The sequence below is a fragment of the Eimeria acervulina genome, genomic scaffold (genome assembly GCF_000499425.1).
Source record: "Eimeria acervulina Houghton genomic scaffold, Eah_scaff5, whole genome shotgun sequence".
NCBI classification, from domain to species: domain Eukaryota; phylum Apicomplexa; class Conoidasida; order Eucoccidiorida; family Eimeriidae; genus Eimeria; species Eimeria acervulina.
Genome location: NW_013549763.1, coordinates 154,913 through 172,992, shown reverse-complemented (window position 1 = coordinate 172,992; position 18,080 = coordinate 154,913). Strand labels below are relative to the sequence as shown.

The following is an 18,080-nucleotide window of genomic DNA, read 5'->3' as shown; positions in this document are numbered from 1 at the left end:
TTTTTGAACACCATGCTGTATCATGCTGAGCTGGAGCTACCTTTTTGTGGGGAAGTTCCTCGTCAGTCAGATGTTCAACACGAAGGGCGTCGAGCACATGAGTTTTGCAGAAGTGCGAATGAGCGCTGGGAAGCCAGGCTGAGCAATGCATACGCCAGCTGATGGCTTGTCTAGTTTTGCACGAATTAAGAACCTTGAAAATCAGCCAGCGAGGTGAAATATTTAGAAATCCAAAGAAATGCTTTCACCCGGACATTTTCTGCGAAATGAATGGACATTGTCCGAAGTGCCGTGCCGATAGTTTGAATGCTTTCGAGGTCGCTCAAAAATGCTGTTTTGTGTTGAACGGGCTTCGGAATTTTGCATGTTTAATTTTGGCATATCTAGAGGACGGCAGCCTAGGAAAGTTACCTCAGCTGGAAATGCACCCATCCTAGTGCAGCTCTTCGTGTAAAATTGCAAGCATGCGGTCTCTGTGGCCCCGCCTACAGCGGCCGTGGCAGTAAAGGGGCTTTTACATGCCTCAACCTGGCTTCCGCTGAATACAACGAGCAAGATGCTCACGGAGAGCAGCTCTTACTCACAGAGTTTCTCGTTGCAAAATCAGGAATGTGGGACGCCTGGGGCTTATCAGTATGCTGTTTATCTCACTCTCTCCCACAGGTTTGCCACATTTGGGTGTTACCGGCGTGGGTTGTGGGTTGCCTCGCCTGACGTTGTTCTGGTGTCAAGTAGATGTTCAGACTACTCATCTAGAAACTCAGCAGGAGATGAATGGAACCAATTAGTGGCCGCCACTTACCCAGATGGCTGTAGAAACGGCTACTGATGAGCCTGGCAATCAGACCGCAGTCGAGGCAGTTAAAAAGACTGCTATCATATTTGCGTTTGCTGGAATGCACCTGAGTTGCTTCAGATTTTACAAATGTAGGGAGTTTCTAGCGGCTCTTTCCCCTGTGGAGGACACCTATACTAAGAGTTGTAGAACTGCTTGCATTATTAGCGAGAGGGCGGAGGCGCAGTAGACCATTTCTGCATTGTTTTCCAAGGTGTTTGCTGAGCTGCATTCTCCCTAAATTTCGTTTGGGCATCTTTTGCGACCATAAGGCTTACAAGAGATTAGGAGCGTTGCCGGAAAAGTCATGCACTTGGACCTCTGGACCGTGCGGGATAAGAGGAGGTAGTAAGTGCTAGACAGGTTTGGGTGGAGCATCGGTGGTGCTCGTGAGCTGCTGCCCTTGAAGCATGCGTCATTCTGTGCAAAGAGCACAGAAAAGGCGCCGTAATTTCGGGTTAGCTCTCTGCTTGAGGGCCATGTAGGCCACTCAGGACGGTTCAGGCTGTTTAGTAAGAGCGTCAAAATCTCCTCGTAAATGCATGCAACCGCCTGAAGCACGTGCCGTGGTCTGTTTGATGCAGACATGACTTTGTATAACGCATACACAATCGGGTAAATGCCCGGCTGTGAGCTGCCCATACCCAAACTGACTCACTGGAGCCTGTGCACATTGTGTATCCGCGTGTCGATGGACTTGCAGCCTGCGCACTTGACCATCTGACAATAGAGCAACAGGGCTACGGCGTTGTAGGAAAATAGAACAACGTTGTGTCTATATTTTATCACTTGTGTCCGTTTAGTGCCTCACTTCTTGTTGCATTCATTAGCGAATGCATCTCCAAGTACACTGGGCTTCAAGAGAGTTTTAGGAAGAGAGCAGTCATGTCGTCTGCGAAAATTTGCTCTTCGTTGATCCACCGACGCCACGACTCTCGAGCTAGTTCTTCGGGGGCTGTTCTCCACTGCACATCAAGCACACGAAGCTTAGCTTGCACAAAGGCATGCATGTTTTAGACTGGAATATCCGTTCGATTGTACTTAGCTTATGATAAAAATCTAATATAAAGACGCGATGCCATTATGCCAGGTAAGGGTATATAGTGCATTCGTGAGACTCCCAGCAAAATATGCATACTTCTTTTTGCTTTGCAGTATTGGCTATCTCAACTGCCTCTTGCGATGAAATGACGTTCCAGACGCCGTCAGTGCAAAGTAGGAGGAACTTGTCGCGTTTGCCATCGATTTTGTATTCTGGGAGAGAACGAATAACCAATGCATAAGTTGTGTTATGCATGGAAAGGAGATGCTGCTTTCCTCATGAATCAACTACTGTGGGAAGATTCCCATTTTATCCACAAGAAGTGTATATACCGAAATATGTCTCCGCAGGGGCAACGGGGAAGGAGGAGACTTGCCCTTTATCTCCGGCAGCGCTATGACACCTGCATTCCCAGCTAGAGTGTCACCAATGGATCGAGCTACAGCCAATCCAGGCAAACATCCGTTAGTCAAGAAAATACGGTGGAAGCCATCACCTCCTGGTGCCCTAACCTGTCCCCCTTCACGCATGACATGAAGCAATGCGAATTGTACAGTAAGAATCTACACCTTGATGAAGGGCTTGTACTTTGGCTGGCGTCTAAAGGGAATTGCATTACCAGCTTTAACAATCCGTCGAAACTCCTTATTGTTGGTAGGAGTATGGTCCACAGTGAGGTCGACCGCACGGACCCCACAACCTGCAGGCAAACGCCGAGTATGCAAAATTGGCAAAAGCCCCTTCTGAGCAAACAATGCCTCGACAGTATTAGTAACGCATACCTCCTGAATGCAGATGGCCAGCGTGACGCCAACACCCAAACACGCGATTACCCACCTTTCTTACCATATCTGTTAAACTTGCACAGCACAGCTCTGCTATTGCCAACGTGAGCAATAAACAGCTTGTTTTGTTCTCTCAAGTACACTAGGAGGGTAACGGTAGTGCCGCTGAGCTTGCTGTCCAGTTGGAAGGCGTCACACTTCGCTTTCAGGTTGCTGTGAGCCTGTGCAAAATATGCTCACCACCGCCTATATCAATGTGTGCTGATTCTTTCATTTTGGAAGAATACGCCTTGGGATACGCGGGTAGACATTTAGAAACTCGCGAGAAGCCAGCGACGCGGTGCCGCAGTGGCCGCTAGCAGCCTCACCTTTAGAAAAGCTTCTTGAAGCACGCTTCTTGATCGGACCGGCAAATCTGGGTTGTCAGTAGTTAGCCTGAGCAAGTCTTGCTGGACGACGTGGCATATCTCGTGACCGAATGGGCCGTGCCCGTCGAGAACGCAGCAGACTGTACATCCCCGAACACTGCGTATTGGCATAACAAGAATGGAGGCAAGCGCTCCATATCACAGTTTGAATGATGGTTAACTGTGACACATTGAATCCTCTTCGTTTGCAACAAGCGAGACTCAGGGAAGAACTCACTGTGAAACAAAGAATCCGTCATTGTTTGGGTGGTTTGGCTTGTAACCCTTTTTGCATACGACGCTGACCCCTAATTCTTCTAGGGCGAAGAGCGAATCGGCCCCTGTGATTTGAATTGCCTTCTCCTGAAACACTCCAGCACCTATGGAGCTACCTGGATGGAAGCACGACTGGTGGTTCAAGTGGACTTAACTGTTTCACCGTTTGGTGGCAATTACTACCCAGAACTCTATAGTACTAAGCGAACCGAGCAGTACCTAGGTACACTCTTCCAGCTGTAAAAGTACGCCGGCTCATTTCCACCGGCATCTTGCTTTGTCTGCATCCTTCGTATTGCATGCGCAAGGCCTTCGGTGAATTAAAGGGACCAGCACCCTTTCAGCAGAAAATGCGTACCTCGAAGTTGAATTGAGGTAGGTCAGGAGAGATAGTCGAAACGCAAAGGATTTTGGTCTGCCCACTCTCTAACATTGGGGATATTCTCAACGGTGTCGGCGGTAATTTCCGCTCCAGAGACAGCGGCAGCACATACGCTAATGCTTTAGGCAGTGCCTCCCACTTCGGGTATTCAATTTTACAAGGATCTTCAACAGGATCCGCTCCTCCCTCGTCATCGTGGCGATAAGTGAAATTGTATAGGTAACCACCTCTGCTCGTATTTTTTCGTGACGTTCCACCACCTTTAGCGCCCCCAACGGGTAGAGCTGAAGGCTTGAAATCGTTTGAGAGACCCGGCAGCGCGTTTTGGTTCGAACCTACTCCGCAGTATCTTGGAGTACTTAGTGTCCACGAAGAGTCCCCCTCCGTCACGTTCAGCTTCATGCTTAATTCAAAAGTAACATTTTTTGGCCGATAGAACCGGCCTAGTAGGCTTGGGTGGACTGTTTCAGCTATGTAAGGCTGGGACTCAGGAACCGTCAACGTTTGGAGTCCACAGACTCCAACACCTACTATTTGTGAGACCCCCCGATGCTGCTGCTGCGGACGAGAAAACACCTTTGAAGCCTTTGAAGCTGTCCCCCGTCTTCGCCGACAAGCCTGAGACGAAATTGCTCGGATGGAAGCGACGCCCGTATCCGTATTGTCGTTGGTACTTGGTCTGGTCACCTCTCTTGGTTCCGTACTCTCCGTGCTGCCTGCAAGCGCTTCACCGTAAACGCAACAAGTTACACAGGATCACACAGGTAGTGGAACTTGAGCGGCATGAGATGAACGTTCTGATTGTTAGATGAGTCTCAGCGTGCTGACGTGGGAGCTTCTTTGATTAAGTCTGGTAAAACTAACCTTTTGGCGACGTGCCTAAATTACGAGCTTCGCTGAGTTGCTTCGTCCCGCAGGCCCCCATAGGGACCACTGAAGCGCATTCCAGCAAACAGCCCTGGCGTGCCACGGTAAACAGGGCGTTAAAGGGCTCCCTAGTCCTGCGCAATTAGCTTCTATAACTTATATTTAGCTGGAGTCACAGCGTGTCAGTCACACTTGCCTTCACAACTCTGGTGCTAAAATGGCAGACAAGACGAAGCTGAAAAGACCCTTCTGCCCCAAAGGAAGCAATTGGCCGATACGTCTTCGGGTGATGCCACGGCGGAGCTATGCGAATCCTTGAGTCCGCCTTCAAGAGATCTTAAAGTGAGTTCCGCAAGAGCCCAGCTTCCTTTCAAATGGAGATGCAACGAGGCTGTCTTAGTATTCCATCGTTGCACAGGGGAGATCTGCCGGAAGCTCTGCAGGCAGCACACTGAAAAGCTTTCACTGCCTAATGGCCACTTATCCATGTAAAGTATTTAGTTAAAGATGTTAGCACATGCCAGTGGAAGCGGCCGGATACTGTGTCGGGCTAAGGCGACTGCTGCCGTAGAGGGTCACTGGGCACGGTGACGTAAGTTCCAAACACGGAAACTAAGCGGGTTTTACCAACCAGAACAATTAAATATCCGTTTTTAGCAATAAGAACAACAATACGAAGCCTTCACGTTCGAAGATTTTCAATGTCGGATTTGTGTCGGCCGTTGTGCCGCTTCCCCCCATGCCACCGGTGAGAGAGATGGCAAGGGATAACTCTCCCCATCAAAACAATGCTGACCAGGAACAAGCAGAGTTCTCAACAACTGTCAAGTACAAAGATCCTAAAAGGGGGTTTGTTTGCTTTGAATTACATCCTCTTGCGCCTCGACTTCGCCGACTGATGACTGCCGATGGTCTGGTCTGTGCAGATATCAGGGAAGCCCCAACCTGAACTTGCGGCGTTGTTGTTGACATAGTATATATACTTCACAGTTCTGGCACTTCCAAAAAGAACTCTTCGGTAATTTCAACTTTGGTAATTTCAACTTTCCTCGTTCTGCTGAAGTAACTGAAGACGAGGCCGGCCTCTCGCAAAACTTTTTCCTTGACGGCTCTGCGTGTCAAGCAACTTTTGTTATATTGCACTTCAGGAGTGAGAAGACTCTAACTGGGAAGTCCTAAACACATCGTGTCGTGACTGGAAATATGGGAGGATTGCCTCCCCTGGGGCGTCAGCCCCGCACGACGAAGGGAGCCTTCACTGCTCCTTCAATGCCTTAGACTTATTCTAGAGGGCGAGATGAGAAGCCTCAAAGGCTTAAGAACCAGGAAGTGCTATGCGGTCCAGCTTAGTAACCATACAACTGCGCTGCTACGTAGCCTAGCAATAGAATTCGTCTCAAGTGGCCTCAAGAGAAAACATCTCGACACGCGCAGTAGTTCAATAAACACTGAACGGCAGCAAGCGTTCCAAACAGCACTGTAGTGGAATTGGTGTCACAAAGCGTCAAAAGAGATGCATTTGAACCCGCAATTCTTCTAAGGAGACGAGTACTACGCTGAACGCTACCGAGCGCTCGGCGATCAGGGCAAACAGTTGCACTTTTGCGCTGAATCCCATTAATAAGAAGAAGCGCAGGCAATGCTCCCTCCGGTATGGACAGGGGAATATCACCATGCACTAATTCTTGCAAGCGCATATGACGTAGCGTGCTGCAGGACAGGATACGCTTTTGTTTATCTGCGAGCATGCAACTGACAGAGCCATCATTTGTCTTTGGTGGAGGAAGACAACCGTCCCTGTTCCTCATTTGGCAAAAGGCAAGGTCGCTTAATATCCATGGATCAGTTTTGTGCCGTATTTCCTTCCAACGCCCAGTATTTTCAATAAACTGCTATATTTTGCCACCGACTATTTTAACCACTCTAGGGAATATCACTTCTTTTTTGCAAGCCGAAGTGATAGTGGTTTTTGCGTTGTGAGGGATCTGATGTACTTTAGACCTCTGCAGAAGACAGAATTCCTAGTTTTTGTCAACCTCGTCATCCCTGGCACCCTACATTACAGGCGTAGTACGCAGTACCCCAAGATATACTTCCGACCTAGTTACTCACCGCTCCAAACAAAGACTAAAAACAAGCGACTAATTCTTTAAGCAGAAGCGCACGCTTCACTTCTACCATGCACGAGAATCTTACCTGAAGACTGGAAACGCTTCATCCAACTTGCGCTCGTACGTCGCGCTAGGCGGGAGATGGTTGTAGACTTCAACCAAAGTGTTAATTGCCTAAGCCAGTCCGCATCGGGAATGTCAGAAGAGGCAATCAGGGCTACAGAACTGTGGTTGGCTCCACTATTGCTTTCATAGCTTCTCCGCACTTACTTTGATCTTATCCTTGAAATCCCAACCACGAGACCGCTCGAGAACGCGGATAGCATGAGCAACTATTGCACGATCTACAAAACGCATAAGCATGCATCAAGGGCATAGTAGTGCTGTCACAAGTTGCCTCAGCTACTGAAGAACCCAGACAAACTTGACAGTATCTTTATTCAAAATGCTGTGGAAACTGACATTTCGGATCCTTCGGCAGAGTGTGCGCCACACGTTGTAGCGTAGGATAGCTGAGCAAAGCAGTACAACCACCGGATAATTCACGTTCTAACTATATTTGGTTTCCATCGAGCAAGTGCCTTCTTCCCTTGCTCCCCGCTGGTTGGTCAGCTCCATCTTGGAGCGAAGAACCGTTTCTTCTTAGCAAGTGGCTAAACGGGGTTCAATCATACAAAGTCTCCACACCAACCTACCGAATCGTCCTAAGCTCCTTATCCGTACCGCTCCCCTCGCGCCCCAACGTTATGGAGCCTGCAGTACCCGTTGGAACGGCTGAGACGAAACCGAAATGGTTCCGAAAAGGATGTACTTCGTACTTCCTGTCACACCAGCGCAACAAAACAATGCAGTACAACTGCAGACGTGCCGCAACCGCACTCCCGCAAAAGAGCTAGGCAGCTTGCCATGGAAATAGCTCAAGATGTCACCACGGGGAGAGGCAGGGGAATGATTTTTGAACATTTTGCCTTGCGTCCTCACATATCGGAGCGTTGATTCTCCTCTAAACTCCCCAGTACCTTGTCCAATTCTGCGCGTGAACAAACACAGTCTGCACCGGCACACCGCCTGGTTATAGCTCCTGAATTGCACAGCAAACCTGCTTAGGGCGCATACAAAGGCACCGGATGATCCCATCAGGAACGCGTGAAGCTACACACCGCAATGAGCAGCGTCGACAGCTCTGAACAATGCATTGACTTTCTGCTGCAAACGTGTGCGTTTGTCAAAGTTGTAATTCGTAAGGCCGTGGAATGCCGCCAAAGGCTCAACAACCTCCGGCGGGAGTTTCGCCTGAAAAGAATAACAGCCCAAAACCAACCACGAACAAAGTGGGTATGGCACTGGATGCGAACTCCACGCTGCATCATGATGCGCATGAATGCCAATTCTCCAGTCACGAAACAGCCAGCTAGGACCGAGGCTACCTTCACGGCAAAGGCTAGCTTAACAGTAGAGCTCGTTGCATACTCCTCGATTTGCCAAAATCTTACACCCTAACCTCGTAACCCCCTCCAAAGGGGTAAATCATTCACAGTAGTCACGCACTCGTCATATATACCTGCTGCTGCTGCGCACTCACAGATAGTCGTAGCTTCACGAGGTCAGGGCGTCTATCCAAATATTCGTCAATCTGAATCAGAGCAAGACGGCTGAGGCAGGCGCTGCGAATAAACTGATGCACGTCTCACCCATTAGAGCAAAACGCAGTACTTGTGAGTTGTGAGTGTTGTCTCCACAACAGAACATTCGAAGGCCGCAAACGCCTACACCAAATATCAACCCCTCGCCACCAGAGGACCCCCATCGGAAGGCTCGCCAAAACTGGAAGAGCCAACGACTCACCATCGATTCATCAAGCGCATTGCGCGTTCCGCGTTCCTCGAGCAGCCTCTTGATTGCCTCTCGCTTCAACATGTATGGATTATCAAAGTCCGTAAGCTCATTCGCAAGCGTGGGACGACTGCAGGGGTGGGTGCACAAGTTTCCCGGAAAGCCGTAGTGGAGTACCCAAAGATGAATGCATGCAGGGACTCGCTATCCATGCATTCCAACTGATTAACTGTCGGTGGAAGCCCTAGAATGCAAGGCGTCTACATCAAATCACTCATCTGGTCAGACTGGTAAGCAAACTTGCCTTTGATCCATAAGATCGTGCCGGACGGCTTGCGACAATATGTCAACGAAATTGTCGCTCAGAGGGTCCTGATAAAGAGAAGTCAGCATCACTCCTCTCAAGCGCGCGCACACTGGGGAACGTAGCGAAAGGGAGGGCTCGGGAGCCAGCAGCTCAACTCTCAAGCTCAAGGTGGCTGCTGTTTGTAGAGAGAAAGATGCTTATCTGAATCCTTATCCCAGCTACGGCGTGTCAGACTAATCCCCTGCCGTGGAATGGGGTGGATACTTACATTAGCGCCCCACTGTTTATCAAGCTTCGCGCAAACCTCTTGGTACACTTCTGCCTTGTGAACATCTTCAATTAAACTGACAGTCTGTGCTTCTTCTGTGAAGTTTGCAGCCCTGATGTTCAAATATATATAGAGAGAAGAGTATTCGAGGCACGCCGTCCTAGCGAAGCGGATCGATGTCACAAGCCAGATGACAAAGACAATTCGACTGTTATGCGCTTCTGCATGTGGGCGGAATTGGGTGCTTACACTACTGGAGGCGCCTGCTGCTCTGACTGCTGGACCCGCTTGACCTTTCGCTTCCGCCGGCGCAAGTGTGCTGGTTTATGTATTTCTCGTAGCCGCAGCATCCGCTCTAATTGCTCTTCCCGCTTTCGTTTGTCCGCTTCCCAGGACTGGAGCTCTTTGTCCATGCCTTCCTCGCGAAACTCCCGCCAGCCGGTCATCTGAATTCCAGCAGACGAAAACAAATGCGAATCCTTAAGACTGCAGCGCCTCCAACGGCGGACTAACAATGCAGCCCCCACTATACTCGCATTACTCGCCTAGCTGTTGGCATACTTACACACCATCAAATTATTACGTCAAAAACCTTCCGTTGCGTTCATTAAAAAAAAGAGGCTATGATTTCGTCCAAGCGCAGGCTCGTATCAGAAGAAGATGCAGTTATACAGAAGGGAGCAAAAGGGAAGCGTTTCCTGAGATACTGTCAACATACCAAACAGCGGCCTGCCTTCGCATGCTCATCAAGAAGTCTCATACGATCTTCAGGCCGGAGCATTCTGTAGCGCTGCAGCAATCGCGCCACGCGTATTCTTTCTGCATCTTCGCCTGCAGGCAATTACAGCAGAAATGCCCTAGCTCCACGTTCACTTATAACGAACCAGGTCTCGTATTCGGCTAGTCCACGCCGGGAGTGTGGACATCGATTCGCACAAATTCCTCGTACCCAAATCCAGAAGTGGAGCAACCAACTCAGACGGCAGCGACCAGCAGAGGTTGCAATATGCACCACACCTACTATAAAATGCGACAAAAAAAGCCACAAGAGGGCAGCGGATGCTATCGTAAGCCATTTAATTACACAGCGTCGAAGAAACAGCTCTGGGACCTCACGAGTTTTGCCCCCAGAAGATTCCTGCTCTGAAACGGCCACCTCTGAGGAGAATCCTCTTTGTCTTGCGATGCAGTGCAAGAGCATGGGTACAGCGAATGCACTGCCCCGAGCCCCTCCCACGTGGGCACAGTTTCCGCAAACCGCACTCGCAGATCCATGGGCTGGACAAGCCGCCCCGCGCCACTCACGCGCGGTGATCCCACCGGGCAAGCACCGGGTGACCTGCAGAAGTTCCGAACAAATCCTGTGCAAACAGAGCGCAGCGCTGTGTGCGCGGAATATCGCCATCTTTCATCCTCGTGAATACTTGTATCGCCTTCCGCACTACATGAGACGCAAATTTGGCATTCTTTTCCAGGGTATCTGGGGAGGATGAGGAGTTCCCTAATTGCTGTCACCAATGAGTGAGTCGTCCAGAAGCCGCCCCTCCCAGGACACCGCACACCTCACTCTAATAATAATTCAAAGGCAGGTATAATACTAGGGTGGAATGCTGCGAGTCACTTCAGAAGAGGACCAGATATTCATGTCTTATATTCGGGCAACTCATAACTCATGATTGTCGCTGCATTGCAACAAGCTTGGGCTCTGTGGAAGTTTTCTGGAGTTCGTGGACGCAATCCTTGAGAAATGATGAAGTTTCCTAGGAAATAACTGGGTTTCATTATTTGCGAGTAGTTTCCAGTATGTAGCACAAAGTTTGCAGTCATGCATGCAATCTTCCTGCGAGCGGCGTTTCCGCATGTGGCGAACTTAGTCGGTTGTCCGAGGAAAAATACACTACTAGCTGGAAAATTGAGTGTATGCGGTTAGAAATAACGCATTATAACGGCAAAAGATGACTGGATTGAGCGGAGTTAGTGGGGTGGCATTCGAAAGTCCATTTTGTAGAGTACATACGGCTGTGGGGTGGCACACTCATTCCCTTTCCGAGGAAAATCCTGGCAAACGCCTATGTGCGTGTTCTTACTTCACTTATTCACTGATAATTTTGCAAGAAATGTGCATCTGGTTGCGGTTTCTTACTTCCTTGCTTTGGTGGGGCACTCTGCAGTCAAACCTAGGCTGGGGAAGCAGACTGGTAATGCCCGAGCTTCCTCTTGAAAGGTTGCCAACGGATTATCCTGGGCGCAGCCTCCTTGATTCATTTTATAAGCTGGTTGACGATGCTGAAGACCACAGGAGCTTGTCCAGTTTCTCCGATGAGCTTGCTACGGCTGTGTTGAGCGTTTTGCATAACCTTTCATCTTCCTGTACGTCTTGGTTCAACCCTGAAATGCATCTTGACAGTGGTGATAGTCCCTCGTGCAGTTGTACGGGAAAAGATTGCAGCGGAAGTCGATGCTGCTTCGCACAACGAAATGCTTGACAACCCAGACTTGGACAAGTGCCCGCAACGGAACTACTCTCGGCTCTGTGAGGCATTTCGGAGTGGCTGGCAGCACAAGAGCATGTACATATGCGCGGTGCATTCATGATTGCTTGTCTACAGGTCCTGTTGGCTGGTACGAAACAGGGGATGGGAAAACGTGCAAGGCAAGCCACACAACTGTGGGAGATTGGGTATACTTGGGTTGCCAACCCGTCCACTTATAGGCTCCAAGCCTCTACAGAGGTGTGGTTGTCATGTCTACTGGCGTTGCGGATTCCTTTACAATGAATATCAGGTCCTTGCGAGCGGACAGCAGATTTCTCCGGTAGGCAGAGTCCTGCAATAGCGCGATGCGTCCTGACAAACGCTGCATTTGTTCAGATGCTACGCCTTTGTCGAAAAAGGGCTTTGCTGGGCGCTGCGGAGTTTCATGTATGCGAAATGACACGCTCTTCGTAACACTTGAAATGGTATTAGGCGAATGTAACAGGGCCATGCAGCACATCGTGTGAAGAAGACTACAGGTAGCTTGGCAGAAGCTTTGTGTCAGTGCTTCGACGAACAAGTTCTTTTGTGTCAGTGATCCATGTCCGGAAGGCTGGACAGATGATGGAGGTGTTTGCAAGGCGCCGTCTCATTATCAGTACCGGGGGAAGTGAGTGTACATTGACGGTGTTTCCCAGTTGCCTAGGCGTTCTTCGGTTCCAATGGCTTCTCCTGTCTAGCTGCGTGCTTCAGAAGCAATTCACGGACTTCGATGAGCCCTCCAAGGCTCGTTGGTAAGTATTTTTCTCTCGAGTGCCGTGACCTCCACAAGTTAGGTAATGCTTTATTCCCATGTTTAGGGCGCAGGTGCGTAAACAAACTTCATTTGTTCAGAACGTTGTATGAAGTGTTTTCTTGTGGAAAGGCATGTAACGTCCGGTGGCCATGCAAAGGATACGACGCATATTTCACAACGAGCGCCTGTCCTGTAATGTGGACGGCAAGCGGTGAGAAGAATGGATTGCTACGTCTCACCAAACGCAGAGCTCACCATCCTAGCGCCGAAGCCGACGGCAAGATATGCGAAGCCCCGCCTTCCTATGTGGGGCCGTGCGACCCCGTGCAGCGCATCCGTAGGCCAGAGAATTTCAACCAACCACAATCAACCTGACGAACTCTTTCCAGAAGAAGTTTCCAGTGCAGAAAAAGCGCGTATTGCCGCTGGATGCGAATTTCAGTGGCCGGCAAACTTTCTCGCCCATTATGACTTCGATGAGCCTTGCCCCTTGGGCTGGGCTGTCGTCGAGTTTCCCCAGCAGGTGGTATGTGCATCAGCATTAAGAAAGGCTCGTACGATTCTAACAAGACAGCTTCGTGCAGCTTCCCGAGTGTCACGCACCAGAAGGCTACAGCGGAAGCTGTGCCAAAAAGCAACGCCTTGGTGACATGAGGGATGAACAGAAATACGGCTTCGTGGGTTGATCGCAGCACGTCGCAATTTTCCCCCCCCTTCCGCTTTTAATTCGCCTCATGCACCAGATGATGAATTGCTCCGCCACTTGGCCAATTAGAGACGTCGCCGAGCGGAATTACGCAGCCCTGTGCCCCTCTTTATGGCATTTAGAATCCAAGGAATCAGGAATATGCGCAGCCCCGCCGACATACAAGGGTCCGTGCCAGCCGCGCCTCTCCTTCAAGAGCTATGACTCGGAGATAAAAAAAGCATTCGAGGGACGCTGCAAGGTACGGGAGGCGATTGCTAAAGTTAAGGCCGTTGTCTTATCTCCGTTTTTGAAGGCATATTTCCCTACTTCTGCGTTGTCGGCCTTGCCAAAACTCCAGCCGATAATCTCAAGCTTTCCACTAAGCAGCAAAGCGAGCGGGCCCATTGGACCCGATCCTACTAAGCTTCGGGGGACAGTTGTGTCCCCTAATCGCATTATTCACCTTCCCTCTAAGGGCAAGACTTACCCCACTCAGCCGCTAGCACCGCCTCAGACCCCCGACACAACAGCTTCTCTTGCTGCCGTAACAGCTAAACACATTGGAAAGCTCCGGGACATCCAAGCCTCGGCAACTGACCAGCGGCTAGGCACGATAGTTCAGGTAATCGGTACAGCCTACGGGCCTCTACAAAGGTCCACGTGTCGCCAAACGCTTTTGGTCAGAATGTTATTCAAGAACTTGCAAATCAAGGCGGGGAGCCAAGAAAGTGAACAACTACAATGATTTGTTGTTTCTGTACATTTGTTTCGACACATGTCTGTAAATCCCCAAGTATTGAGCTCGCACTCAAGTACGGCGCTCGTAGTCTCAAAGCGAAACGTAATCCGCACATCCAAAGTGCCCAAAACGAACACGCATTCTAACATCGCGTTCACAAGTGGCCGCGCGACTAGGCTTTCCCTACTCTTACCCTCGGCAGGAACCCGCCGGAAATAAATTTGGATCAAGGAAACACTGGGACGACGAAAAAATGCTGCTGATAAGTCGGAGATATCACGTGCTGATGAGACTGTCAACGCTGCAATTCCGTTGCGATGCGAGACCTTTCATGTGGCAACAATTATACCTCTGATGTCAATCCTTCATGTCCAATGATACGCTTCTGTTAACGAATTCAAATGGGATCACCCGGCACCTGAAAGAACTTTCCAGTGGCGTAGATGCGATGCGTCTGTGAGAGCCAAGGAACGACAACACACCCTTCCACAGCGCAAGCGGTTCCGATGAATCCATGTCTAACCGCTCCATTCGACGATCCATGCTGCCGGTGACGCAGGGCCCAGCAACTTTTAAAATGCTGGGTTGAATAAATCGAAAACGAGACACGACAGAAACAGGATGCAGACATTGGGACGGCGGCACGACCAGGCGGCCTTCATGCGTAGTTGTAGCCGCTTCCGCCATATCCACCACCTCCATACCCGCCTCCCCCGCGGCTGCCGCTGCTGTCCCCATAGCCTCCCCGGCCACCCCCGCTACTCCCTCCGTAGTTCGAGCCGCCGTAGCCACCTCCGCCGTATCCGCCGCCGTTCCCACCGCTGTAGCCGCCACCGTTCCCACCTGCATAACCCCCGCCATTCCCACTTCCTCCGTAGCTGCCGCCGTTCCCACCTCCACCGTAACTGCCGCCGTTTCCGTAACCGGTGCCACTGGCGCCGTAGCCACCCCCGTAGCCGCCACCCCCGTAGCTGCCCCCACCACCAGCCCCATAGCCTCCACCGTTGTATCCTCCTCCGTTATATCCGCGTCCCCCGCGGCTGCCTCCACCATAGGAAGGCGACATTCTGCGAGAATCGCCCTGAAAAAGCCACAACACGCGTTCCAAGCGGGTACTAAATAATGAACATGCAGTGAAAGGAACTAATATGAATACCCAGGCCTTACCTTGACAGGAGCACCGCCAGGGCCAGTGACACGGACGGCCTTCTTACGACCGTCATCGCCGGACTGAACCAGAAATTCAACTTCTTCTCCTTCGCAGAGATTTCGGAAGCCGTCGGCCTTTATCTCCGTCTGGTGGACGAAAAGATCCGTTCCATCTTCAGAGGTAATAAATCCAAAGCCCTATATTCATACAAGAACAACTTTCATGGAGCAACGATACAAGCTATCACCAACACTGGACGCCCTGGTGGCCTGCAGTGAAGGGTTGGAAGGGCATTACCAACGGACCTTCTTTGAGTCAAACCACTTGCAGGTGCCCCTCTGAATATCGCCCATTTTCGTGATGCAGCCTTCGCAAGAGTCCCCTTTCCTGAGGAAATCGCGACGAAAAACATGGTTGCAGCGGCGGACAATGGGGGAACAAGAACATTGTCTCAACGGGGCATGCTGGGCATGGAATTGACTCAGTAGGGGCTATTCAATAATAAAACTGTGTTTTTTCAAGCGAGTGAGCTGGTCGTGAGAGAACGGCTGGTGGCAATAGTTTGGCTGGGTGCTCTGAATATGTTCTGCGATCAGGGACTTTTGGGGCGCCTTGACGGGAAACTACCGCGTGAGATTCACAAGCATCTCCCAAGCCTACCTTAATTTTAATCAAGACACAAAGAAAATATCCTGACAGCGTGTTTCTGTGGTACCTATGCGAAATACTCACGTGGGGTGGAGGAGGGGTGACAACAAGCGTGCACCAGGAGGCGCATGCCTGCCTGTACGAACCCACGTGCGCCCACCTTTATTACGGGTAAATTGAATTTGCCGAACAAGCCTCGTGAGTTCCTTTTCTAATTATTTTCGAAATCTATTGTGGCAAACGGAACTGTTTAACTAATTAGGCAGAGTTATCAGGGGGACATGCAGTCATAAATTTTCGTTGGCACGCTCCCGTCAAGAAAAAAGTAGTGTTCCGCTACCAGAGGTCTTAGTTGTTGGCCCTGCAGATAAGTCCACTCATTTCAAAACCTTGAACAATCATTTAGATGTACGGTAGTGTAAACCGAATAAGAGGGCAGCAAATGCAGTCAGTTTTTAATAATTGCGTGTAGTTCGATGTCGAACACTTCTGGACCATCCGGGCGATGCCTCCCGCAAGAATGGTAATTGCCGACGGATGAAGTTGTCACTGTTGCGAGGCCTAAGTAGAGATTTCAAGGACGGCACGCACTGACCGGTGCAGAATTAGCCTCTGGGGGCCTTTTCATGGTTCGTCAGGAACTGGCACCGACTGATTGTGAGTCCCCTTCAATCTTAGCAGAGAGCGGTCGTTGTAGCACGATGCGTCCGCAGTTAGTGCATAACCGCTTACTTGGCCTTAATGGGCATCCTGCGCGCAAATGCGTGCACAGAATTAAACCACAACGTTGGCCCAGAGTGCATCACGGGGGTTGTTTGTGCCAACTGCTTTGTAGGAGGAGCTGCGACGAGGTGCGTTCCAACTCGTGTCGGGACGCCTTCTCTCCGCGAGCCCCTGCCCATTTAGCCGGTGTGTTCAAAACGTCTGGGGACGGGATAGGAGGCCAGCGACTTTTCAGGAACTCCCAAGCTAAGGCATGTGGTTCGACTCCAGCACCCTGCGAGCCGCGCCTGTCGTGATAATCCAAGCAATATATCGCTTGCATGGCCAACCAAAAGGTGTAGTACGTACTGTAGAGATGCGGAAATCTGCCATTGCTGTGGTAGCAACACATTCTTCTGGGGCTGCCGCACTTGCTGCACTTTACAGTGTCTGTAGCGCTTGCTGTTTATGCCACTCCACCTGTTCCTTGCACTGCATATCATGCTGCTGCGTGCGTTTGGGTTGTATCCCTCGTTGTTGCCTCTATGGGTGGTGCAGGTCGTGCTGCAGCACTTGCTGTTGCAGCTTTTGCTGCTGCAGCTCTTGCTGCTGAGGTTTAGCCAGAGTTGCAGAAGAAGCGTCTCGTGCATTCAGAGCTGCAAGCGAAGTAACTCCCTTTACTTTGCCAATAGGTAGCGGCTCGTCCCTCTCGCTTTGCAGCAAGTGCTGCTGCTGGTTATGGTGCCGCTGTGGCTTCTGTAGTGGACGATGCTGGCGTTGCTGCACTTCTACTTCTCACTAAGATGACACCGTTTGGTGCTTCTGGGCCGTTGTAGCTGCTGGGACGTCAATCTCATACGGTTGCCACCTCTTCGCGCTCATCGAAGCGCAGCCGCTTCCGGCGCGCAACATCGGTGAAAGCGTCAGGGAGGAGTCTGGCCAATTCCCAAAGAGGGGCCTCCAGCCCCAAAGTATGGAAAGCAGAAGTGGTGGCGGCGGCAGCGCTGGGTGGGCCATTGGTAAAGGAAGATGCGCAGATCAGAGCTGGAAAGTACTTTGTGCCGAAGGGAACGTAGATAGGAAGACACGGGCGCCCATTTACATGTGATTGAAAAGGTTTCAACAAATGGTTCACCGCTGCCCAAACGTGGCCGCGTTGCCCACTTTTGCACTCGCCGTCGCTAACTCAGGGAGGGCAAACAGATGCTATAGGGTTGTCAATAAACTACCTACGTATATGTAAATTTTCGCTGCTTCTGGCCTCTGTGGGTCGTTACACTTGTTAGTACCTTCTCAGTCCCCTCCAATCGCTTCTTCTGGCAATAATTCTGCTGCCGGCTTATTGGTGGAGTTCGAGAAAATGCCGGCAATTCTCTGAGCCGCGTATGCCATTTATACCATGGTGACATCTCCACGCTAGGAGTTAGTATTTGACATTAGACAAGGCGATTAGCTGAGGACGAACAGCACAGGGAGCCGCCAAGGATAACTTTTTCAGCGGCTGGGCGAGCTTCGAAGACCGTGCGAATCCGGTAAAACTAGTCCCCTCTGTCAAACTTAACCTACAGACACCGTTTATCGTAATTCGCTGTATGACATTCGTGTGCGTTCTTCACACTCTAGGCGCCGAGAGTCGGTAAGCTATGCGTATTAGTCGGCAACTGGGCACGAATGGCACTGCCCGCCAATTGACAGGCTCAACTTCAGGTTCCACTTCGGGACAAACTGCTTTCCGTGTAAAATCGCCGAGCAGGGGGAAATCGGCTTGAG

General features: G+C 50.6%; 3 protein-coding genes across 3 annotated transcripts; all 3 read right to left on the bottom strand.

Annotated features, from left to right (window-relative positions):
* Window positions 1–1,692: 1,692 nt before the first annotated feature.
* On the bottom strand, window positions 1,693–4,129 carry EAH_00001710 (protein phosphatase 2C, putative; the record flags this gene model as incomplete). Its single annotated transcript, XM_013395253.1, has 7 exons — window positions 1,693–1,800; window positions 1,974–2,089; window positions 2,497–2,577; window positions 2,724–2,883; window positions 3,031–3,187; window positions 3,509–3,564; window positions 3,704–4,129. 7 exons carry the CDS (start codon window positions 4,127–4,129, stop codon window positions 1,693–1,695), a joined length of 1,104 nt encoding a protein of 367 aa, XP_013250707.1.
* Window positions 4,130–6,954: 2,825 nt separating this feature from the next.
* On the bottom strand, window positions 6,955–10,388 carry EAH_00001700 (hypothetical protein, conserved; the record flags this gene model as incomplete). Its single annotated transcript, XM_013395252.1, has 11 exons — window positions 6,955–7,049; window positions 7,168–7,217; window positions 7,401–7,526; window positions 7,687–7,735; window positions 7,866–7,998; window positions 8,288–8,380; window positions 8,839–8,910; window positions 9,114–9,225; window positions 9,363–9,559; window positions 9,876–9,944; window positions 10,230–10,388. 11 exons carry the CDS (start codon window positions 10,386–10,388, stop codon window positions 6,955–6,957), a joined length of 1,155 nt encoding a protein of 384 aa, XP_013250706.1.
* Window positions 10,389–14,468: 4,080 nt separating this feature from the next.
* Window positions 14,469–16,357, bottom strand: EAH_00001690 (glycine-rich protein 2, putative; the record flags this gene model as incomplete). The annotated part of the gene is made up of 4 exons (XM_013395251.1): window positions 14,469–14,891; window positions 14,978–15,157; window positions 15,266–15,347; window positions 16,341–16,357. 4 exons carry the CDS (start codon window positions 16,355–16,357, stop codon window positions 14,469–14,471), a joined length of 702 nt encoding a protein of 233 aa, XP_013250705.1.
* Between the last annotated feature and the right edge of the window lie 1,723 nt (window positions 16,358–18,080).